This window comes from Apium graveolens, chromosome 6 (assembly GCF_009905375.1).
Source record: "Apium graveolens cultivar Ventura chromosome 6, ASM990537v1, whole genome shotgun sequence".
NCBI classification, from domain to species: domain Eukaryota; kingdom Viridiplantae; phylum Streptophyta; class Magnoliopsida; order Apiales; family Apiaceae; genus Apium; species Apium graveolens.
This window is the reverse complement of record NC_133652.1, coordinates 269,886,611-269,912,818: the sequence shown is the minus strand read 5'-3', so window position 1 is coordinate 269,912,818 and position 26,208 is coordinate 269,886,611. Positions and strand designations below refer to the sequence as shown.

The following is a 26,208-nucleotide window of genomic DNA, read 5'->3' as shown; positions in this document are numbered from 1 at the left end:
ATCAATTGCAACAGAATTTTCAGATTATAGCAACACAGATATGTTGTTGCAATAGGTATACAAACTGACAAAAAAAATGGGCCCCACATGTGGGCCCTGCATGGGCATGACATGTGACATGACACGTGGCAGGGTCCCACTGGTGGGACCCACATATAGGCCCTTTATCATCTATGGCAACACACCTATTACAACACCTTTAATGTTGCAAAAAAGAAATTTATGTGCATAATTTAGAACCCTATTGCAACATCCTAATAGGCTATTGCAACACCTGAACTGTAAAAAATTGAAATATACTTTTCAAATACTTGATTTTCCATAAATTCAACAACATTCATAACCAATTCAATGCATCCAACCAGTCTTAACTACACATCCAACCATTACATTATGTCCAACCAACAATTACAATCCAGCACACCAAAACATAACTTAAGAAATACAAGTACTCTTTCTAAGAACTAAACGTGTCAGTTAACGCAAAAGCATACAAGTCTTCGAAAATAACGTAGAAGAGAGATAACAAATGGCTAAAGTGCTACAACCACTCGTAAGAGGAGTACCATCAGCTCCCCTGTCAGCTGAAATTGTCCCACAAATATGAGCCATGTCAATGTTCAACCCGGGGTTTGCTACAAGTAATTTCTGTAGGACCAAGCTCACGTTGTCTAGAACCTTCTTAACCATGGCAATTTCATCAGAGAGCTTCCTGTTAAACTTTCCTTCGACTTCTTCAACAACATCCTGTTAAACAAATTAAAATATATAAAACCCAATTCTCTTTGCAAACCTAATGGCTTTTCATATTAAAGTATAAGAATCTAATTTCCTAAATTAATTGTCAATCAAAATAAGCAAACATACCATAGATAAGTAGACAGCAAGCCATTTTGCAATGCAGAAAGCAGCTGACATTCTCATAGCCTATATTCATAGGCCAGCAAAATAAGAAACAAAACAAAATAGCTAAATAAATTCAAGCACAAAACAGCAGTCTAAATGTATCACAAGTTAAAGAAATATTATATCATAAGGCTGGTAGAAAGTCATTGAGTTGTACCTTTTGCGGGCTGTTAAATTCCCGTGCAAAGTCCTCTGAGCTACCGCACGACTCACAAACTCAATAAAGCCATAGCCTTCTGGCTGACCAGTTGACTTGTTTCGGATAACTTTTGCAGACAAAACCTACAAATAATAATAACCTTCAGTCTATAAAATAGAGTAATATGCAAAATTCTAATGTTTTAAATAAAAACAGCACAAAATTAATAAATAGACTCATAAAACTTATCAGACCTGTCATGTTTGACATCAGTAGACCACTTGATAGCTTCTATCGACTTGACGGACTCTGCTGCTACGTTTCTCGAATTGTTGGACTCGTCGTGGTTGATCTTCCAAGAGCAGTAGGGGAAATTAATAACTAACAATGCATCAGACGTAAAATGCTACTTCATTCATATAAAACTTATAGACCCTGATGATGTGAAAGATCCTATTTAATTGTATTAAAAGGATATTTTACATCACATGGTGTTTTATTCGAATGATGTAGCATTTTACGTTTGATACAATGTAAGATTTTTTCTCGTCTTTTCACCCTCCATGCTGGCCTAAGTCAAAATTAATTAAATCAAAGACCACTAGAGCTCTGAACCTCAAAAAAAGACAACAACGCACAAGCGGAATTGATGGAGATATTTGTTATAAAACTTATAATGGTAACCAGAATAACCTACCAAAATAGACATGGCCCTAATAAAAAAGGTTTAAGGTACCTGGCTTGGTACTTCTTTCCTGCGTCTCATACTTCTCATAATTCTGCAACAAATGAGGCTGAATCTTGACAAACTCCAACTAGTTCTCCATCAAGAAGAATCAAACTCTTCCCATGAAGTGAAGTCGATGTATCATTGACCAACTCCTCCATCCCACATTCTACCAATTTATCCATAAATGGTTCCAAGAACTAGAGCATCCCATAATACCCAATCCAAATAGATGACATCATAATTGAAACAATAATCAGTGAAAGTGCTACATGCTAAACGGTGTCTTCATTCAAGACAGTCAAGATAGTGTACCTATTAACACCATCCAACAGCTTTTGGTTGTGTGGATCGGGTTTCAACCCTACTTGATATATTTCTAAAGCTTTGTCATAATCTTTCATGAGAAATTGGGCAGCACCTTTTCTGGTATATCCCTTGGTGAATGTGGGATCAAGCTCAATACACTTCTCTGCATCCTTCAATCCCTCGGGTAATGCCCCTAGTTTTGTATAGCAAGCTGCTTTGTTGCCTTGTGATCCTTTGGATTCCTCTTCAGTGATTCTGTGTACTGCTTAATTGCTTCGGGATACTTTTGCTGCTTAAAAAATTCGTTACCTGGTGGAACATGTTATCCGTTAACCACTCATGCAACAGATTATATTAAGGTGTAGCATTATAAAGGGAGCAGATCATATTGAAGTGTAGCATTATACGGGTAACCCCAGGGTAAAAAGAAAAAAAATATTACCTTTCTCTCGCTCCTCGTCTGCTATTTTTGGATCAAAATACTCCTGTTGCTCCAGATCTTTCTTTACTTTCTCAGCATCATTAAGTTTCTTCAGTGTATCCGGATTACGATGCTCTGTCAAAGCTTTCTGAAATGTCTCAATGGCAGGTTCATAGTCCTTGGAGCATTTGGCCATTTTCACCAAAGCAACCCCATTCCTCGTCAAAGCCTTTGCAATCATCTTGAAGTCTAATCTGAGTTCTCTACCTCTTTCAACAGCTTTGTCGCAATCTTTAATGCACTCCTCAAACTGGTGGAATTCGTTAACTAAATTAAATGCAGATTTTAATAGTATTTTTACATCTTAACTGAAATAAAAGCTTCAGTAGCAGCATTTTATAAGCTGGTTTCTTTAACCTAAAGTGACTTCCTATTATGAGTAAAATTCGCTTCCAGTGGCACACTCAATAACCTGAGTAGGATATGCCCAAAGAACTAAGAAGCAATAAAAGGTGTGGCCGAAGCATATAGGATTTCAGGATATATAGAATACAGAAATATTATCAATTTATTATTAGATCAGATAATATAAACAAAATAATCAAATTAAATCAAACGCATAACTTATTCATGTAACACAAAAAAAATTAGACTTAACAGTTTTATTTGGATGATAAAACTGCGAATTAAATCAATACTTTACTTAATTTTGAGTTTTAAAAAAAAGTTTAGCAAATAACAGTACTAGAAAAGTAAATATTTCTACAAAAAACCTTCAAATAACATCAACCTAGCAAGCACAAGTTGTCAAATTTATTCAAATTATCTCCAAACCAAGTATAGACTATCACAATAACAAAAAAGAATATATCAAACCTTAAGCGCGCTAAATTACAAAAAACAATTCAATTATCAAATACGTAATGCATAAAGATTAAATGTTTAACAACATACCTTCCCCATTTCCAAATAAACAGCAGCCATATTTGTCAAAAACAAAATATCCTTATCTTCCAATTCAACAGCCTGACTATAACACTTAATCACATTCTCAAAATCCTTCTTCTTATAAGCCACATTACCCGCCTCTTTCTCAAAATCCTTCTTCTTATAAACTAACTCTTCGAATTCGGTCCAGGAAACTCTACATTTGTACAATTTTTTTGTAAGAACTTGAACAAGCAACAAAAACTAAAAAAAGAACAAAAAAAAGAACTAAAATAATTTTGATCTTTTGTGATTCTTTGGCTTCTGTAGAAGTCATTCAGGTTGTTCGAGTTTAGTTTTTTTTAACTTTTTACAGAATGGGTAACATTAGAAGTATGACATGAGACCAATCAATAAGAAAAAGAAAGCGTTCTTCTGAACTTACTTGCCCAGGAATATAATCGTTCAGAATTATAGGAAGCCCTCGAATCAATGATTTTGCAATTGTACCTGGTCCAGCCTAAAAACCAGGAAGCAGAATTAGTACATGCTTGAAACTGAATCAAGTAGATAGTCTCAGGAGAGAAGATCAAACATACTTTTGTTATAATACAGTCACAAGCACCCATCCATTTCTCCATTTGCTTCTCAAAACCTCTAATATGTAATGAACAACAAAGCATTGACTTAGGCCACATACAAAGGTATCCATGGACCTAGTCTGATTTAATTCTTCCATGATATAGTTTTAGTAGACAACAGAAATATACTGGAAATATGAACAGAGCACTGCAAGTCTGCAACACTCTAATAAACCTCTAATACAAGTTATACAACAAACATCGAGCCCGGATAACATACACTGATTCCAAATAAACCACAAATTAACAGTACTAATCACTAACCATGAGAAAGAAAAACTCACAGAAAATGCAACAATTTCCGCAAAAAGAGCAAGAAACCCATATTTCTCCATGACTTCAGATAACCCCACAAAAGTATTAGCAATCCCAAACATAACCCTCCACAAAAAAAAATGCACACCATAAGTCCACCGGCACCCACAAATAACAAAATATTCCTCTTCAAAAACGCCTCAATCTGCAACCCCGCAGCTTCCTTATACCTCCAAATCACATTCTTCGCAGCACTCACCGGTTTCTCAACATCCCCTTTCACATACTTACCATAAGAATTTCCCTCCACATTAAAGCCCTTTTACGAAAATTGTGTAAACCCTAACAAACCCAAATTAGATTTTGGGATCAATTGAGGGCCATTGCTTTTTCAAGATTTTTGAAAATGAAGGTAACCCATAATTTCTTTGACCAGAAAACATCCATGGTGTGAAATTGTGTGGTTTTACTTTAGGTTGGTGAGCAAGAAATTGAGAAATGCTGGTGGAATTAGCAATTGGGTGGGAATTTAATGAGGGTTTTGAAGAGATTAGATGGCGATGAAGACATCAAATGATCAAATTTGATGTGGGTCTTGACATTTTTTGAAGTTTAGATTCATGAAAAGCACAAACTCAGTAGACAAATAGTGTCTACACCAGGTGTTTGATGAATTGACTACAAGAAAGAAATGGATAGTTTGATCGTGTAAATATATAGAAGTGTGGGAGTGAGTATACAGTTGGTGAAAAGTTCATCGTGGGTTTGGAAAGTCCACTGGCTCGGCCGCTCAAATAATGTATATCATAGATTTATCTCAGCTTATTAGTTTAACTTGTATAGGGCCAGTGAATGAAGGAGGAGAGAGGCGAGTTTTTGCAAATGAAACGAAAATGAATCCCTAAAATTATTTTGCTTTTGTCCCGCCTCTGTCTATCTGTTTAGCCGCCCAATCCAATTTGTCAGCAGCCCAGCCCATACCAATTCATTTTTTAATTTTATAAATTTTATAATGTTATTTAAATCATACATGCGAATATTATTATTAATGTATTATATTAATTAATTTATGAAAAAGTAATAGTACTATAGAGTGTTATTTTTAATAAAATATTTTAGTGATATCAAGTAATTTATTTATTTTATTAAATTAATTATTAAAACATTTTCATTTAATTTTAAATTATAATAAATTATTTCAATTTCCTTAAATATAAGAATAATTTGTTTATATTTTGGGCTTTCACTTTCCAAAAAACTCTACAAACTATTTTATTCAAATACACTACTTTTAAAGATAAATTTAAAATTCAATTCAATTTTAAAAAAAATCAACTACTTATGGCAACACGGTCTATGTGTTGCAATAGAGATGACATATATGTCAACACCAAAGATTTATTGAGTTATTGCAACATGTTATTATGCCTATTCCAACACCAAAATCTGGGCGTTGTGATAGGGCCGTAATTTCATACCTATTGTAACGTTTTCTAAGGCAACAACAGGAAAAAACGTGCAAATAGGTCATGTATGGTGTAGTGATATTATAGTAAGAACTAATATATAATTGATTTAGCAAATAGTTTTCTGCAAAAAAATAAATAGATAAATATTCAATACAAATAGTGTTCTGTAATAATATAAATAAAAATATAAAAATGAAGTTCCCAACTTTATATTTAGCAGAAATGTTCCACACATCAAGTCAATGACTTGCGGGAAGCACATATCAAGTTAATGATATGGGAGTCTCACATCTCTGATTTTTGTGAGTCTCCCATCTCTGCAAAACATCAAACAATTGTAGCTTTTGCATCTAGTATGCTGCTGATTTTTTATTAAATTACTACTAGTGTAGTTACAAGTTGATGATCAATGAATAAGATTTTTTTAGCATTCTCCCATAAAAAACCTAGTATATTAAAGTTAAAGATATAAATATACATGTTCTAAATTTCGTAGAAACATGTGAACATGATAAATATTTGTACTTCACAGAATATCATATAGGTGAATATGGAATAAAGGTTAAAATTATTGATCAATTAATTATATTTACATAAATATAGAGTGCCAAACTTATTCAACAAAGATCAAACCAAGCATGCAAGTAAAGGTAGAACAATATCACTAATAAAACACACTTGCTGCACTAATAGGCTCCCCAAATGGACCAGGAGGAACTTCGTCAAATTCCATTCCAAGGACTGGTCCATCTACACATTCCAAATACAAAGTATTTCGGGGACTTTTAATATATACTATTTTTTATATCCCCGTTAAAAAAGAAAAATAAATGAGATCTTAATGCTTAGGGTATGAAATGGTTCTACATTTATGTATAGAAAAGGATGGTCAATGAAGACGGCAATAAGAGTAAATACTAGAGCAGGTACACACAAGCACAGAAGGATGTACAAAATGGAACACATTTAGTATTCTTATATCGTATTAACACATAAACCTACCCACGACAAGTGTTTAAAACAAGTTACTGCATAGCTCAACCTTTTGATTCTCTCGTTACTTAGTGATATCCAACAATTTCATAGCAATATATTTGCATAATTAATGATTTATGAAGAAAGCATATATATTACAATCCAATAATTATAATCATAAACAAATACCTTACAAAATCTGGTTGTTCAGCATGTATAAATTGATTGACTAACATATGTACTCATATACATTACAGCTTAGCCAGAAAAACCAATAGATATGTCCTCAGAATATTAATCTTACAAGCAATTTTGTCAGATAATGGAGCATCTAGATGAAAGATGCTCAATCACCAAACAAACTCCCCGAAATCTATAACTGCTTTGCGTTTAAATCAAACAAGTCAAAAATCTGCATAAGAGATTACTACATTAGTACTAAGGAAAATTGAAGTTTTTTTGTGTTCTTGTTTCCCAGAACTATATAGTAACTAATGTCATTACAACTCACAGCAGATATATCACCGTTTAGAATATATTTTTATGAACAAGGATAAAAGAAAAGCCATAATCAGTAATGATCATTCTTGTGCATAATATTACCTGTCGGCAAAGAGATTCTTCCTATTCCTGTTCCCGAACAGCGCAAACCAAAACTCTTCCTAAAGCCAAGAAAAAAATTAATTCAAGATTAAAAATAATATATATTCTAAACTAATCAAATTACCATATCAAACTTCAGAAGACCCGGGATGGAGGGTTTAAAAGATTGAATAGTATATGTCTATATGCCCAAGAAATGACTTAAAGTCATATTCTGAATTAGATATACGCACCTTGTGGATGAAACCATCATTAATAATTGAACTGCTTAGTTATTTGAAAAGCTTGTACAAGGCTTCAACTTCACTCACAGAAACTGCAGACATGATAACTTATTTAAGAACAATACTTCGACTGTAGAAACATGTTCTGCAAAATCCAACCCTAATGACGTATCTGCATGTTTTGGTTCTTCAATTGAAGGTGAAAAAAAGGAAATTTAAGCGATTTTTAACTGTATGCCTACAGTCTTTTATAGATCTGAATTTGTAGGTTAAGAGCCCGAGCTAAGGGCACAAAATAGTCATGCATCAGATATCTAGAGACTACAACTTTGTGCTTAAACATAACTTAATTCCTAAGCGGCTCATAAACAATATATACTTAAATTTGGTGAAGTACAGAAATTCAATAAGAGCATTAACAACATATAATCCAGAAGTGAAGGGACTACTCATAAGATGTTTCAGATGCAAGTATAATTGGCTCCTCATAACGGGGTGTATATTTTGTTCTCTTTGAAGAAAAGCATCCCATTATACTGGAAATGTGAAACGCAAGAGGAACAAGAAGCTAACCGTAAAGATAAGTATAAAATTTGTGTCAATTTCCTGATTCAAGAGGTAAAATTCTTTAAAAATAAAACTTTTAAGTACGAGCAAACCACATCTCTTAGTCCTTCAAAATCAAGATCCCGTTCTGGACTATCCAAAAGATTGAATTGTCTCTCACTCCCTTGTGAATCATGGTTTCCTTCTACAAGAAAAAAAGGCATTTAACACAAGGTTAATAACACACGCACATACAAATATAAAAGGTCATCTACCAATATCCCATTATAGGTATAAGCCTACAAACTCAACAAATACACAAGAGTAATCCATGAATTAAATAAATTACACTAAAAGTACAGTTCAATTGTCCGTAGTATTATAAACTATTATAACAAGCATACATAAACATAAACATAAACATATAGTAAATGGAGATTTAAAACAAAATAAAAATTTATAAGAATAAATATCTATATATAGTAAAAGGATGAACTCAACAAAATCGTTTATCACAGATCAAGAACACTACCCACTCGCAGTCGTCTCGAAGAACAGAGAGTAAATACATCTTCAATTGATTAGAAGTAGCAAAGATAGAAAAACACCCATTTTGTATCCTATTGAAGCACGAGAAGACATCCTAAAAAAAGCCCTCTTGGAAACATCCCTATCTAAACCATATTAACAAAGAGAGAAAAATGAAATTCTAAAGACCAAAAGAGACGTCGAGGGAGAGGAAGACGAGGGAAGGAGAGAGTCACACTCAAAAAGTTATGCTTCAATAAACCCTAATTTGCGGCCCTATTTTTTTGGTTAAAATTTCAACAACCCGCTCCCCAATTTTCACCTCCCGCCCCCAATTTCATCTCATGGACCAAGTTCTAATCAAAATAAACAACCTGATCCAACTTTTTTGTTGAAATTCATATTATTAATTTATCTTTTCTTTAAATAAATATTGGTTTAAATATTTTTATGAAAAATGGAGAAATCCAAAAATATATAAACGTTTTAAATAAAACCGCTAATGAATTGTTAAGTTTTATTAAATGTTTAATTTATCAATATATTATAAATCACTCCACTAATATTATTAACTTTTAAAAATAAATGAAATATGTATTTTAATTATTAATTCATTTCCATTCAAATATTTATTAATTATTCAGATAAAAAATCATCTTTAATTATATATGCCATTTTGGTAACATATTGTAACTATAAAGCAACATCAATAAAGAGGGGTTGCGATATACATTTGTTTAGAAAGCTAATACTACACTTTTCTATGCAACCCAGTGTGAAGGGTTGCAACATGCAATCTATAGCATAATAAGAACTAAGAATATACCACAAAAGGTTAGTATTAAGGACAACAAGAGACATGTTTTGAAGGAACATAATAAGGGAATGCAAGTTTCAGAGAACTAGAGGAAGGGGAAGGCTTGAATCAATTTGGCGTCTAGGAAAAATATTCACAAGCGTAAGGGTAAAGGGAAGAAACAATGATAAAAAGGCAGAAGATACAATTTTTTAAAGAAATTTACGATGATATCACAAGGAGGGAGCTGTTAAATGGTGGGGTCCAGAGCCAAGAACAAATTCTCAAGGGTTTTTCAGTACATAGTATCCGGTAGATCCGACTCGGATAGACATCTTAAAATGGAACATAAGTTATCCATTTATTATCATATATAGACAACCGTGAAATGAGTATTCACTATACTTGAATAGTTGTATTGATATATTTTTATAGAATGGAAACATATAAGATAGAGGAGTTCAGTCCATCTTAATTTAGTATTGAGTTCTGGGAAGGTTTGTGCAAGTCTTGGAGTTTAGAATAACACCAACACAGACCAAAAGTGGAGGCTGAGAATAGGTTGAAGGTAATCAACTTGCATAACTCAGGTGCAAGGCCTTTTGAGGAAGTTGCTTAAGTAGTGCCATAGTTTTTTTAATTTTTTCTATTATTTGATTAGTGTCCTTTTTTATTATCCAATCAACCTTCTACCACTAATTAACTCTTGACTAGATTGAGTTTAGATAATGAAAGAGGAGAATGGTGGATGAAAACCAAAACGCATTGACATTTGGAGCTAAACTCATTCTCGAGTTGGTTCTGGAGTTGACGAGAATGGAAATCTGATCCACTACACCACTCAGGCAACTATGGAAATTGTTGTAAGACTTTTAGACATAAACAATTATGTCTGAACTTTTAATTAGGCATTTTATTATTTGCATGTCTTTATAGCATTAGGTAATATAACTGCTGGTATATAGAGGTTTCTGTATAGGTGTCTTAGGTTTCTATATAGGTGTTTTAGATGTAGGGTTTTAGTATTTTTGTGTAAGGAATGGTTGTGTTTTTATTCTACTGAAAAAATGATACAAGCTTCTCCATTTATAGTAGGAGAATATAAACCATCATACATGAATTAAATGAGATACATCTTTCAAGTTCTATGAATCAAAATTAATATAACTTCACATATTCCTAACATTCATTGAATACAATAATGTTCCAGAATTTTCTAGACTCCAAGAGTTTAGTTTACTTTAACAAATTCCTCCCTTAAACTAACTTTTTCCGATCCTTCATGCCCATCAGCCTTTTGTAAATATCCAGCAAAGTTTTTGACAATGGTTTGGTCAGCAAATCTGCAATTTGATCATGACTAGCAACATGTCGTAGATGCACATTCTTTTCCTTCACATGCTCCCGAATAAAATGGAATCGAACATCAATGTGTTTGCTCCTTTCGTGATGAACCGGATTCTTGGCGAGCTCAATTACAGATTTGTTGTCAATTCTAATTTCAGTTGATCTTTGTTGTGGGATCTTTAATTCACCAAGTAACCTTTTAAGCCATATAGCATGACAAACACAATAAGAGGCTGAGACATATTCAGCCTCACAAGTTGATAATGAAACTATAGGCTGCTTCTTAGAATACCACGTAAATTATGTTTCTCCCATAAAAAACAAGTATCCAGACGTGCTCTTACGATCATCCTCATCTCCACACCAATCACTATCAGAGTATCCCACCAAATTATAGTTTTTTGTACTAGAATAAAACAATCCCACTGACTTTGTTCCTTGAATGTATCTCAAAATCCTTTTAATTTCTTTCCAGTGTGACTGCTTTAGGTCCTCCATGTATCTGCTTACAATACCAACACTATATGCAATATCAGGTCTAGTACATGTAAGGTATCTTAAGCTTCCGACCAAACTCTGATATAAATTTCTATCCACCGAAACTCCTCCCTCAAATTTAGAAATTTTTGTTTCTAGTTCCATGTGTGTTGCTACTGGATTACAATGTTCCATTTTGAATTTCTTCAAAATATTGTTTGCATAAGCTTCTTGAGTCATAAAAATACTTGTCTTGTCTTGCTTCACCTCAATGCCAAGAAAGTATCTCATCGAGCTTAAGTCAGTCATTTCAAATTCTTGTGTCATCTCCTTCTTAAACTCTTTAATCATTTCTTCATTATTGCCCATAAAAATAAGATCATCGACATAAAGTGCAACAAGTAGTAAATTACTCTTTTACATAGAGAGCAGCTTCATAAGGACATTGCACAAAACCATTATTCTTGAAATAAGCATCAATACGAGTGTTCCATGCTCGTGGCGCCTGTTTTAAATCGTAGAGCGCCTTATACAATCTCAACACCATTTTTTTCTTTTTAAGCCTTTACATATCCAGGAGGTTGATTTACGTACACTTCCTCTTCGAGCATGCCATTCAAAAATGTGGATTTCACATCCATCTGGTAGATAGGCCATTTATTTTGAGCTGCTTGAGAAACTAGAAGTCGTATTGTCTCCATTTTGGCCACAGGTGCAAAAACCTCATCATAGTCTATCCCAGCCTTTTGTCGGTATCCCTTCACAACTAACCGTACCTTATATCTTTCTACTACTCCTTGAGCATTCATTTTCTTCTTCTTCTAGAGGTTCCACTAGTTCTTAGGTTTTGTTCTTTTCAATTGCCTTGATTTCTTCATCCATTGTCTCCTTCCACTTCTGTTCTTTTACTGCTTCTTCAAAAAGAACATTTTCTGTATCAGCTACTAGACACACCAGGTGCACCTCATCAGTTCTTTCATATAAATCTTGCAAAGTTCTCATTCTTAGATTCTGGGACTCATCGTCATTTATTTCTTCTTCTGGTGCATCAAAATTTATTGGTGAAATTTTAGAAATTGGAAAAACACCTTTATTTGGTTCTTTTTCTGGTTTTTTACTCCAGTTCCATGCATAGTCCTCTTGTACTTGTACGTCTCGACTTATATCCACTTTCATAGTGACAGGATCAAGAAGTCTGTAGGCTTTTGTCTTCTCATCATATCCAACAAAGATATATTTTTTGCTTTTATCCTCCAATTTTGTTCTTCTTTGATCTGGTACATGAGAGTATGCCAAACTCCCAAAAACTTTCAACTGAGATACAGTAGGCTTCTTCCCATTCCATAATTCCTGAGGTGTTTTATCTCCCAAATTTGAATGGGGACATCGATTCTGAATATAAACTGCATATTGAACTGCTTCTGCCCAGAGTTCTTTAGGAAGTTCCTTGTACTTTAACATTGATCGAATCATATCTAATATAGTTCGATTTTTATGTTCAGCCACGCCATTCTGCTGTGGAGAGAATGGGGCTGTCAAGAGCCTTCTAATTCCTTGTTCTTCATAATATTCCGTAAAAGCTTTTGATGTATATTCTCCGCCTCTATCTGAATGTAATGCTTTGATATGCTTTCCAGTCTTTTTCTCTACCAACACTTTGAATTTCTTGAATACTTTTAACGCCTCGAATTTTTCATTTAGAAAATAAACCCATGTCCTTCGAGAATAGTCATCAATAAAGGTAATGAAATATCTTTTGGAACTGTATGACTTGGGTGTGATAGGACCACAAATATCCGTATGCACCAACTCAAGAGGCTTTGCAGCACGATAAGTTGCCTTTTTTTGGAATGAGCTCCTTATTTGTTTTGCCAGCACACAATCTTCACAAAAACTTCCTGAAAAATCCATGCTTGGAATTCCATGAACCATTCCTTTGTTTGACATCTCTTTTAGACCACCATAGTGTAGGTGTCCAAGTCTCCTATGCCATAAGGTTGCTTTGTCCTCCATCTTCACTTGCATACATGTCTCTTGTATGTTCTTCAAATTCAGTTTGAACATTTGATTTTGAGACATCTCTATGTGTGCTATAGTCCTGCCATTTTTTCTTTCAATATCATGGCTTTACCTTCCATAAAAATTGAGTACCCTTTTTCAAGTAATTGTCCCAGGCTAAGAATATTATTCTTCATGTTTGGAACATAATAAACATCTTCAATTTTACCTTGTCTTCCATCCATCTGACAAAAACATATGTCACCCTTTCCTTTAACCTCAATTTTTGATAAATCTCCAAAGGAAACAAATCTGGAATCCATTTCCTTTAAATCAGTAAAGAGGTGCTTGAGCCCAGACATATGCTTGCTGGCACCGCTATCAAGATACCATAAAATATCATCTCCTGGAATCACATCTTTGTATGCCATTAACAGAACACCATTCTCTTGTTTCTCCTCCGTTTCTGCTAAATTTGCCTTCTCCTCAACATTTTCGTTAAACCAACTGTCAATATTTTTTCATTGACACGAGCATCTTCAATTTTTCTCCATAGTTTTTCATTTGGGTTACAACTGATGAAACCCTTATGAAATAATCTGGTACTGTTTCTGATTCTTTCATATGTAACGATTCAAATTTACCATGTAGGGTTTGTAATCGTACCCTTTTTAATTTATTAACACCTTTAAAATTATTCTGCAGGATCTCCCAGGCTTCCTTTGCCCTTGTTGCAGATGCCACCTTTTCAAACATGTCTTTGTCTAAGCCCATGTGTATAAATGATAAAGCGTGTTGATCTTGTTTCCGTGCTTTCAGTAGATTTTTTTTTTGAGCCTGATTCAAGGCTCCCTCATTCTCAGGTTCATCATAGCCATTATCAACAATGTCCCATGCTTCATGTGATCCTAGCAGAGCCTTCATGCGGATACACCAGTGTCCATAATTCTCCTTGGTCAATTTTGGAATAGCAAATGAGTTATTTATCTTGTAGGTTATAGCTCTGATACCAAATTATTGGTATATAGAGGTTTTCGTATAGGTGTCTTAGGTTTCTATATAGGTGCTTTAGATGTAGGGTTTTAGTATTTTTGTGTAAGGAATGGTTATGTTTTTTATTCTACTGAAAAAATGATACAAGCTTCTCCATTTATAGCAGAAGAATATAAACCATCATACATTAATTAAATGAGATACATCTTTCAAGTTTTATGAATCACAATTAATATAACTTCACATATTCCTAAAATTCATTGAATACAATAATGTTCCAGAATTTTCTAGAGTCCAAGAGTTTAGTTTACTTTAACAATAACGACATATTGGTAATACTTGTTGTAGGTTTGCTATCTAGCAATTTTAAAGGAAAAAGGTGTTCATCAGATCAACTTTGAGAGCGAATTGGAACCATTTGACTGTTGGCTGCAGGCCACAGCACTTAGCTTGAGCAAGACGAAAAAGGGTAGGCTGATTGGTTATCCTTGTGTTCCAGGTCGTCAAACTTTACAAGACTTGACTCAAAATTATAAAGAGTGGATCATGGACGATGGAGGCTATTCAATTGAAGGTAAGGTTCTGCCTCTTTTTGTCTATAAACTTTAAAATTTAAGGATGTTAACAGTGTGGTAATAAGGAATTGTTGCTTATATAAACTGCTTGGCCATTTTTTTTAAGTTCGTTTATGAATTTTTTGCTTAAAGCTTCAGAGTTTAGTTTTGGTTGAATTATAACAGTTTTCTTGGGAATCATTGTCATGTGTTAGTAGTTGGTTTTTGTGTAGTTTACTTGTATCAATTACCTTTATAAAGCTTTGATTTTAAGTAACCTTATAAAAAACAATGGTCACTCATAAAATTATGGTTAGTTATAAACATAGCTTGGCCTCGTTTGAAATTAAAAGGTTGTCATCATTTTTTTATATAAACCCTCTCTAAATTTTCAAGCTTATACCGTAAGTAGTCAAGATACATTACATACGCACGATTTCTAGGTAACTAAAAATTGATAGCGATAGCTTAATTTCTCTAAACAGGTTTTTCAGATGATAATCTGTAACATTGGCTAGGAACTGGAAGTGAATAAAAGAATTATAACTCCATAATAGTTAGGAACGAAATACCTACCTTTCCAGTCACTGCGTATATACAAGACTACACAATATAAACAAAAGAAATTTAGGATTAAAGAATTTAAGTCAACAAAATTTGTAGGTTTCAATTTTTTATAAAATAGAAATACGCCACTTTTTTCGGTTTGGAAAGTAAGTTGAAAAAAAGCTAAAAATGAGGTTACGTGCCTTGAAAAGGAGCAGCCTAGCTATTAAGATTTTACATATTTGTATAATAAATTATATAGAGTTCCTTTCTTCAATAAGATACAGAAGGCTTTGTTATATTATAAATTTTAATCCTTAATTCATTGTTAATTTGTAACCAACTAATCTAAAATTTGTATAAATTTTAAGATCTTTTTTCAATATGATAAATTTGATCACACATATCACAGCCTACAATTTAAGAATAATTTAAGTTATATAATAGGTCATAGAACTAAACAAACATGGATAGGTCAAGCTTTAGATATAATTTATATAAAAAAAGTTACAAGTGCCACTAATAAGTAAATTTGTACTTCTGTCATGGACTACAACTAGAATACAAAATTCAGTTTTATGAATTAGATAGAAATATCATGATGTACATAACCAAATCCAACACCTTAGGCTTAATGATATATATTTTGTATAAATAAGATATTTTGTATATCATAGGTTTAATGGAGCAACAACAGTCACATAGTTAAATTGGAAGTCTTAAAACAATACAAGTTACTAGCCTATGTTTAAGACATACAGGCTTAAAATTAATAAAATAAAATCAGAATTTTAATTTATGAGATTAAGTTACTAGCTTGAGTATGAACCATCAGAGACTATTGTATCACTTTAATTTCTTAGAATAATCTGCAGTAAACACACTATTCTTGTTACAAAACTTTGTATATGAATTAGTCAGGATCCACTTTTTTTCATGAATGACATTTGCCGGCAAGCATTGAGTGTATTTTTTTTAACTTTTTATATTTAGTTTTCTTCAGTAAATTGCATATAATTATGAATAATGATTATATTAACTTATTAATATTATTCATTTCTCGAGGTTACGAATACGCTCTGTCTATTTTGTTTATACGATATGCTTCCACTTAAGATAGTTGTTTAAGTATAGTGTTATTTGATATTCATAATTGTGGACTGATTGATTAACCGTATTTTTTTCCCGTCTTGCTGGTGGTATGTTTGCTATTATAAAGATGTTGAGATGTCTATTAAATACAAACTGGATATTTTTCATGATGATAGAAGTTGTTTGGTTGCTTTATTTTTTTAAAATTCCTAGATCATCAAACATAGACCGCAATTGCAATAAAATCACCATTCAATTTTGTTTTAGTGAACATTGAATAGTCTTGTTTAGATTGAATATAACAAGTCTTAATTAAATATTGAGACAACTCAACCTTCCATGCTCTGGTAGCTTGTCCAAAACCATATATGGATAGTCTTAATCTGGAAACAAACTCTGACGGAATATTGTAATTTGGAGGAGGAACCTGTACAATTTTTCCTCTACATAGCCATGCAAAAATGCATTATTTATATCACATTGATGAATTTCCCAATCCCTAGAAACAATAAGAGCATTCAACATCCTAACAATAGTAAAACAAACCACGGGATTAAAATTACATTTATATTTTTATCATTTTATCTGTATATCTCCCCAGCTACCAATCTGACCTTGCATTTATTTAAAAAACAATCTAGACTGAATTATGCTTTGCATACCCATTTACATCCAATTATAGACTTAATAAAAGGTAAAGGAACTAAGTCCCATGTATTATTTTTCTTAAGTGCCTGAGTTTTACACCTTCTTGGCATATGGATAACCAAACTGAATACATTTGGCATATGGATAACGAAGAAGAAAACATTTGAGAGCTGTAGGAGCTAACTTATCATGAGTTATAAGCAAATAATAGCACAAACAAACTATAACCTTAAATCTAGTATAATCGAGATGTTTCTTCATATGGACCAAATCAAAACATGTTAATGCAATAGAACCAGATGTAGTGAAAGTCAATTAATGATGTTTTTTTAAAACACAATACATCATTCAGATGTTGAAGTTTAGAGTCAGGTATATGTCCCAATCTAGCATGTAACAAATTAGAAGAAACCTTTGAACATTACATTGAAAAGATGATGCTAAAGCATCTTGAATAGTAGAATCAAAACTGTTCATAATAGAACCAGAAAAAGATGTAGTAATAAATCAGAAAGAAATTTGTAAAGACTCTCGTACCTTACTCCTATAGCCTTGATGTGCTTAGTTGTAAGGTCGTGGAAATGGATTGTGCAAGACTATTGAGCCAAGTCTCAATAGACTGTGAATTAATAACAATTTAATTGAAAAGATAGGCATGTTAGGGTTGTGAACTAGTTTAAAATAAAAGGAATATGGTCAAGTTGGGTAAGTTTTGTCAAGAATGTCATGAAAACGTACACAAAATAGTATTGTCATTTCACAGACCGCCATATTGTAATACATTTTTGAACTTTTCTAAACTTACTATAATTTTTGAGTGGATACAAAAATATAAGGTAGCCAACTTTTTCTTAGAGATTCTTGAATGAAAAAACATTTTAGGGCAGTATTTTACATATAAGAGACAATTTATTAAAGAAGAATCACAAAATAACTCTAACACAAATTAAAAAGGAATCACAAAATAACTATTACAGAAATTGGATATTATATTAAAACTTCATGATCCAATATATTAAAAGTGTCAAACATTATAACATACTATTTATACGTATTTCATAATTTTACGTCTTTTTTCAAATTGGAGCCCTATGCTCTTTGCACGCACTAATCAAGTGTCCTAATTGAGAAAATATATTTGATAAAGAATAAGAAACCGATGATATCAATACTGTGAAAATGTGATCAACTACTAAACTTTTTTAATTCTTAAAAAGCAAAATTACCTTTAGGATTACAGAGACTAATTCTATCCATTAGATAGATGGCGCTCGATCATTTATAAAAGGGAAAATGGATTCAAAGCATAAGAACCTCCTACCCACTAAATTGAAATTTTTGAACCCAACACCAAAAGTGGACATTAATACTCAACGGTTCTAAAGATCCCCCATTTTAACGATTGATTCTCAATTAATCATCTGAATTATGTGACTCATCCGATTTTTGAAATTCGATTAGTCTTTATGTATTTTTATTGATCAATATATTGTGAATTAATTATTATATATAATATAAATTTTTCAATTAAATTTAAATGATTATAAATTATAGAATATGATAAATATATAATAATTTAAAATTACTAATAAAATTATGATATAAAATTGAATAAAATTTAAATATAAAATGCACCCGATTATTCTTCCGGTTAATACTGGATCCTCCGATTAATTCTAATTCAATACCTCCACCTATCTCTTCTCATTCCTGAATTTTATAACATTGCCTACAGGTAATACCAAAGTCTAACATACAAAAACCAGCAAACTAATTAATTAGTTAACATAATAAAATAGTAATATAATGAACAAGCTATGCTGTTGAGCTTTCAAAATGGTTTCCATGCAACCAATCAGAGCATTTGTTGGGCCAATACCTCTTCATCCAACAGTGGCATCAATTCATCCTCTTCCTCTTGATTTTCATTGACCACATTTGCCATGATATCAAGCTCATGCACTGCCATAAACTGCTCCCGTATTGGACCCAGGCCCATATCATTACAACATAGCTCCAACACCCTACCCACAGGACCAGCAAGAATCACCATACGCGTCCACCTTTCAGCACCATATTGAGCAAGATAAGCTGCAAGTTCATTTGCAGCCTCATCAATAGGCCTAACATTCATACAAAAATTTTGATCAGCCCTTCTTTTCTCGAGCTGCTGCTACATAAAGATGCTCCGGAATCACTCCTAAGTCATCTGCATTCCTCCACTCCCAATATGCCTCCTCATGATCAGTTTCAAGCTCAATGTCAAACATGTTCTCCATATAAGCTCTCTTAAGACCCTCTAGTATTTCGCGAGTATACATCAGTATTATTATAAATATATAATATTCATTTACATATATGCTATCAGAAAAATGAAATATATACTTGCATTCATTGAAATAGAAATAAAACATTTTCCTAAAATGTGATTTTATTATTTTATTATATATTATTATTATTATTATATTAAAAACAAGTAAATTAGTAAATTATCCCAATAGAAAAACTCTTTTTTCATGAATGAACCAATATATATTAGTCGTTTATGCAAATAAAAATTAAAAATTTTATGTTCATTTACAACGATTTTATAAAAAAAATATGTTTCAAATAAAAAACTAAAAGAAACCAAATAAAATGTATTTATTATATCACGGTTAGAGAGGGGAGAGGTTGCGTATTTATAGTTTGAAATTTTGGGGTTATATTAGTGTTTCATCTGAATTTTTTAACTTAATTCTTTTTTATAAATCAACCAAACCGATATCAATGTGTACATAAAATAAGCTAAGTACACAAAAATTGTGATTATTAAAGTTCATTTACAATGATTTTATAGTAAAACTCATTTTTCGAAAAGATGGTTCGCATGTTAATTCATTTTTATTTTTTTCCCGAAAAGTTCAGCTATACTAATCTCTACATGATTATGAATTATTCATGTGCGTCGAATATTGTGATTTTTAAAGCTCATTTTTAGTGGCTTTATAAAAAAAATTAAAAAAAATAATATAATGCAATTATCTAAGGTGGTCAATTATTTTTGGGCAAATGACGGTTAAATTTCACCAAAAAATTAAATTATTGATATTTTAAATTATTGATATTTTAAGTCAATTGGGTCAAAAACCTTTTCATTTTCACCTATTTTGTCACCTTTTCATCTCAAATTTTTTTATCCAAAACCCTTTTTCAAGATTTCATCTTCTTTCCCGCCAATATCAAGGTTTCACCTGTGTAATTAAGTAATTTTGTACTCTTTCTCACTTTATTTTTCTCTCTCTTTCATGTTGGGATTTTAATCTAAATTATATGTTTTCATTATTTGAATAAGGCTGATATTTAGTCACGTAGTTAGTCATGTAGTTTAGACTTGGTCTTTTATTTTAATTCAGCTATTTTAGGAGAGTCATGGGGTGATGGGAGTGTTTGAGTTTTAATAACAAATGTCTTCCTAGTTCTTTCAAAATAAGTGTTTATTGTGTGTTTGTATACACCTACTTATAATATAAAACATTAAATCTATTCTTATATCCTATACTTGGTATCCGAGATAAGTAGTTTATGCCCAAGTACATGTCGAGGAAAACAAGCATGGACGTGTCAAAGATGAAAGAAGGTGTTGTGGAACTCACTTATCCTATGTTGGCAAGAAATAATTACACTGCGTGGTCGTTAAAAATGAAGGTATTCATGCGGGCACAAGGCGTCTGGGAAGCTGTTGAGAATAGGGACATAAAGGGTGTAATTGAACCGAGACAGGATAATATGGCATTAGCAGCCACATATCAAGGAATTTCAGAAGACATATTGTTGTCCGTGGCGGAGAAAGAGATAGCAAAAGAGGCTTAGGATTCCATCAAAATGATGTGTGTCGGAGCTGATCGTGTTCAGAAAGCAAAAGTGCAGACTCTTAGGTCTGAGTTTGAAGTTCTCCACATAAAGGAGACAGAACATATCGATGATTTCTCCATGAAACTGAATAATATTGTGAGTAACATTCGAGCTTTAGGACATAAAGTGGAAGAGTCTTGTTGTGAAAAAATTATTACGAGCAGTCTCACCAAAATTTCTGCAAATTGCTTCAGCTATTGAACAATTTGGTGACTTGGACAACATGTTTGTTGAGGAGTTAATCGGGAGGTTAAGAGCTCATGAAGAGAGAATTCGTGGACATATTGAAGACAATAGAAATCAGTTATTGTTAACTCAGGAAGAACGAAAGGCAAGATCCCGTTGAGAATCATATGACAGAAATAGTGGACATGACAAGAGCAAAATAAAATGCTATAACTGCAACATCTTTGGACACTATGCTGCAGAATGTTATAAACATCGACAAGACAAAGAACGAAAACAAGAATTGAACCTCGCACAGGTTGACGATGATGAACCAGCTTTGTTATAGATAGAGGTAGTTTGCCAGACGGGCAAAATAAGAATGCCAAACGGGCAAATAAGACATGTTAGACGGGCAAACAAAAGGCCAGACGGGCTAAATTGAAATACCAGGCGGGCAGAAAAGTTGAAAGTCATACGGGCTAGTAGGATTTGTTCCAACAAATTTAGATTAAGGGGGAGAATGTTGAGATTTTAATCTAAATTATATATTTTCATTATTTGAATAAGGCTGATATTTAGTCATGTAGTTAGTCATGTAGTTTAGACTTGGTCTTTTATTTTAATTAAGCTATTTTAGGAGATTCATGGGGTGATGGGAGTGTTTGAGTTTTTCCAGGAGAAGGTTGCTTATTTGTAGCCATTATCTTTTTTAGTCTATACATTTGATATTTAAGTTGTTATTTTTTCTCTGAGACTTAATAACACGTCTTCCTAGTTCTTTCAAAATAAGTGTTTATTGTGTGTTTGTATACACCTACTTATAAATATATATATATATATATATATACATTAAATTTGTTCTTATATCCTACATTTCACATGTTCTTTTTATGTGGGGCTGATTATTCATGTTTATATAAAACCTTTTGTGTTGTGTATATAAATTCTAATGTATAAACTTTACAAATCTCATGTTTATGTAAGCCATTTTATGTTATTCTCTCAAATTTATTTATAGTATCTCTGATTTGTATCTGAGGGTGGTATGTTTTTGTGTAAATTATATCTGTGTGTATTATCTTTGTGTGTGTCTTTATTTTGTGTGTGTGTGTTTATTTTGTGTGTACAAATCTATCCGCATTTATTGTATTTTTCTTTTATTATGTATGTGTGATTACTTGTATTGTTACGTGTGTATGTTTAGTTATATTAATTTTAGGGTTCATAAGTGTTCGCATCTTACGTTATTTTTTGAAAATTCTGAATATTCTGAGAAGCTCTCGGTGGGTTTCTTAAAGTTAATTGATATTGTTATCATTATTGGGTTTATTTTAACTTACACTGTATTTGTTTCGTGGAGATAAATTCATTAAACGTTAATTGATAAACAAATTGTGTTAGGCTAATATTGTGTAGTTCAATTCGTGTTGATAAACAAGGGGTGTGTGTGTATTGTTTTCTTTAGGATAACCATTGACAAAAAAAATTATGCAATTGTGATGATAGGATCATGGCAAGAACTAAGGGAAACATACCGCAAAAGATTAATATTAAGGGCAACAAGAGACAAGTATCGAATGAATAGGACAAGGGAGTGTAAGTTTCACAGAACTAGAGGAAGGGGAAGGCTTGAGTCACTTTGGCGCCTAAGAAAAATATTCACAAGCGTAAGGGTAAGGGTAAGGGGAAGAAATAATGACAAGGAGGCCAGAAATACAAGATTTTAAAGAAAGCTACGGTGATATCACAATGAGTGAAGCTGCTAAATAGAGGGGTCCAAAGCCAAGAATAAATTATCAAGGGTTGTTCGGTTTGGTACAGAATTTCCAGCATATCTGACTCGTATAGACATTTTGAATGGAATATAAGTTATACATTTATTATCATATGTAGACAACCGTGAAATGAGCATTCACTATACTTCAATAGTTGTATTGATATTTATTTATAGTGTATGAAAACATAAAATAGAGGAGTTTTGCCCATCATATTTTAGTAGCGAGTTCTTGGAAAGTTTGTGCAAGTTTTGGAGATCAGAAGAGCACTAACACAGATCAAAGTTGGGGGATGAGAATAGTTCAAAGTTAATCAACTTGCATAGCTCAGGTGCAAGACCTTTTGAGGAAGTTGCTCAAGTAGTGCCTTAATTTTTTAAATTTTTTGTATTGTTTGATTATTGTCCTTTTTTATTATCCAATCAACCTCCTACCACTAATCAACTCTTGATTTGATTGAGTTCAGATAATTAAAGAGGAGAATCATGGACAAAAACCAAAACGTATTAATATTTGGAACTAAACTTATTCTTGAGTTAATTCTGGAGTTGACGAGAATGGAAATCTGATCCACTACACCACTCAGACAGCTATGAAAACTGATGTAAGACTTTTAAACATAAACAATTATGTCTGAACTTTTAATTAGACATTTATTATCTATTTATCCTTATAGAATTAGGTAATATAATGATATATTGGTACTATTTGTTGTATGTTCACTATGCAGCAATTTTAAAGAAAAAAGGAGTTGATCAGACCAACTTTGAGAGCAAATTGGAACCATTTGACTGGTGACTGCAGGCCATAGCACATGGCTTGAGCAAGCCGAAAAAGGGTAGGATGATTGGTTATCCCTGTGTTCCAGTTTGTCAACATTTACAAAACATAGCTCAAAATTATAAAGAGCGAATCATGGACGATGGAGGCTATTCAATTGAAGGTAAGGTTCTGCCTCTTTTCGTCTATAAACTTAAAAATTTGAGGATGTTAACAGAGGGGTAATATGCAATTGTTACTTATATAAACTGATTGGCCATTTTATAAGTTTGTTTCTGCATTTCCTTCTTAAAGTTTCAACATTTAGTTTTGGTTGAATTATAACAATTTTCTTGGGAACCATTATATTGTCCTGTGTTAGTAGTTGGTTTTTGTGTAGTTTACTTGTATCAATTAACGTTAATTCTGGAGTTAGACGAGAATGGAAAACTGATGTAAGACTTTTAAACATAAACAATTATGTCTGAACTTTTAATTAGACATTTTATTATCTATTTATCTTTATAGAATTAGGTAATATAATGATATATTGGTAATATTTGTTGTAGTTTCGCTATGTAGCAATTTTAAAGAAAAAAGAAGTTGATCAGACCAACTTTGAGAGCAAATTGGAACCATTTGACTGGCGGATGCAGGCCATAGCACATGGCTTGAGCAAGCCGAAAAAGGGTAGGATGATTGGTTATCCCTGTGTTCCAGTTTGTCAACATTTACAAAACATAGCTCAAAATTATAAAGAGCAAATCATGGATGATGGAGGCTATTCAATTGAAGGTAAGGTTCTGCCTCTTTTCGTCTATAAACTTAAAAATTTGAGGATGTTAACAGAGGGGTAATATGCAATTGTTACTTATATAAACTGATTGGCCATTTTATAAGTTTGTTTCTGCATTTCCTTCTTAAAGTTTCAACATTTAGTTTTGGTTGAATTATAACAATTTTCTTGGGAACCATTATATTGTCCTGTGTTAGTAGTTGGTTTTTGTGTAGTTTATTTGTATCAATTAACGTTAATTCTGGAGTTAGACGAGAATGGAAAACTGATGTAGGACTTTTAAACATAAACAATTATGTCTGAACTTTTAATTAGACATTTTATTATCTATTTATCTTTATAGAATTAGGTAATATAATGATATATTGGTAATATTTGTTGTAGGTTCGCTATACAGCAATTTTAAAGAAAAAAGAAGTTGATCAGACCAACTTTGAGAGCAAATTGGAACCATTTGACTGGTGGCTGCAGGCCATAGCATATGGCTTGAGCAAACCGAAAAAGGGTAGGATGATTGGTTATCCCTGTGTTCCAGTTTGTCTACTTTTACAAGACATAGCTCAAAATTATAAAGAGCGAATCATGGACGACGGAGGCTAATCAATTGAAGGTAAGATTCTGCCTCTTTTCGTCTATAAACTTAAAAATTTGAGGATGTTAACAGAGGGGTAATATGCAATTGTTACTTATATAAACTGATTGGCCATTTTTTAAGTTTGTTTCTGCATTTCCTTCTTAAAGTTTCAAAGTTTAGTTTTGGTTGAATTGTAACAATTTTCTTGGGAACCATTATATTGTCCTGTGTTAGTGGTTGGTTTTTGTGTAGTTTACTTGTATCAATTAACGTTAGTTCTGGGGTTAGACGAGAATGGAAATCCGGTCCACTACACCACTCAGACAGTTATGAAAACTGATGTAAGACTTTTAAACATAAACAATTATGTCTGAACTTTTAATTAGACATTTTATTATATATTTATCTTTATAGAATAAGGTAATATAATGATATATTGGTAATATTTGTTGTAGGTTCGCTATGCAGCAATTTAAAAAAAAAAGAGTTGATCAGACCAACTTTGAGAGCAAATTGGAACCATTTGACTGGTGGGTGCAGGCCATAGCACATGGCTTGAGCAAGCCGAAAAAGGGTAGGTTGATTTGTTATCCCTGTGTTCCAGTTTGTCAACTTTTACAAGACATAGCTCAAAATTATAAAGAGCGAATCATGGACGATGGAGGTTATTCAATTGAAGGTAAGGTTATGCCTCTTTTCGTCTATAAACTTAAAAATTTGTGGATGTTAACAGTGGGGTAATATGTAATTGTTACTTATATAAACTGATTGGCCTTTTTTTAAGTTTATTTATGCATTTCCTTCTTAAAGTTTCAACGTTCAGTTTTGGTTGAATTATAAAATTTTTCTTGGGAACCATTATATTGTCCTGTGTTAGTAGTTGGTTTTTGTGTAGTTTACTTGTATCAATTAACGTTAGTTCTAGAGTTAGACGAGAATGGAAATCCGATCCATAATACCACTCAGACAGCTATGAAAACTGATGTAAGACTTTTAAACATAAACAATTATGTCTGAACTTTTAATTAGACATTTTATTATCTATTTATCTTTATAGAATTAGGTAATATAATGATATATTGGTAATATTTGTTGTAGGTTCGCTATGCAGCAATTTTAAA

The 26,208-nt window shown here is 32.5% G+C and overlaps 2 protein-coding genes across 5 annotated transcripts; both read right to left on the bottom strand.

Annotated features, from left to right (window-relative positions):
- Positions 1–297: 297 nt before the first annotated feature.
- Positions 298–5,240, bottom strand: LOC141667473 (hsp70-Hsp90 organizing protein 3-like). Of its 4 annotated transcripts, none has more exons than XM_074473983.1 (10): positions 4,335–5,240; positions 4,029–4,084; positions 3,875–3,949; positions 3,457–3,646; positions 2,524–2,812; positions 1,782–2,390; positions 1,300–1,616; positions 1,064–1,188; positions 868–927; positions 298–747 (listed from the first exon to the last, which is right to left on the bottom strand). In XM_074473983.1, the coding sequence occupies exons 4-6, from the start codon at positions 3,484–3,486 to the stop codon at positions 2,275–2,277; spliced, it is 435 nt and encodes a 144-aa protein (XP_074330084.1). In that variant the 5' UTR covers positions 3,487–3,646; positions 3,875–3,949; positions 4,029–4,084; positions 4,335–5,240; the 3' UTR covers positions 298–747; positions 868–927; positions 1,064–1,188; positions 1,300–1,616; positions 1,782–2,274. The 4 variants fall into 4 exon arrangements, with proteins under 4 accessions (XP_074330084.1, XP_074330083.1, XP_074330085.1 ...); XM_074473982.1 differs by having other exon boundaries at positions 4,029–4,086; positions 4,355–5,240; XM_074473984.1 differs by having other exon boundaries at positions 3,457–3,644; positions 4,029–5,240.
- An 8,140-nt stretch (positions 5,241–13,380) lies between these two features.
- LOC141666026 (uncharacterized) lies at positions 13,381–14,212 on the bottom strand. Its single transcript, XM_074472013.1, has 2 exons — positions 13,920–14,212; positions 13,381–13,795 (listed from the first exon to the last, which is right to left on the bottom strand). Exons 1-2 carry the CDS (start codon positions 14,210–14,212, stop codon positions 13,381–13,383), a joined length of 708 nt encoding a protein of 235 aa, XP_074328114.1.
- Positions 14,213–26,208: the final 11,996 nt, after the last annotated feature.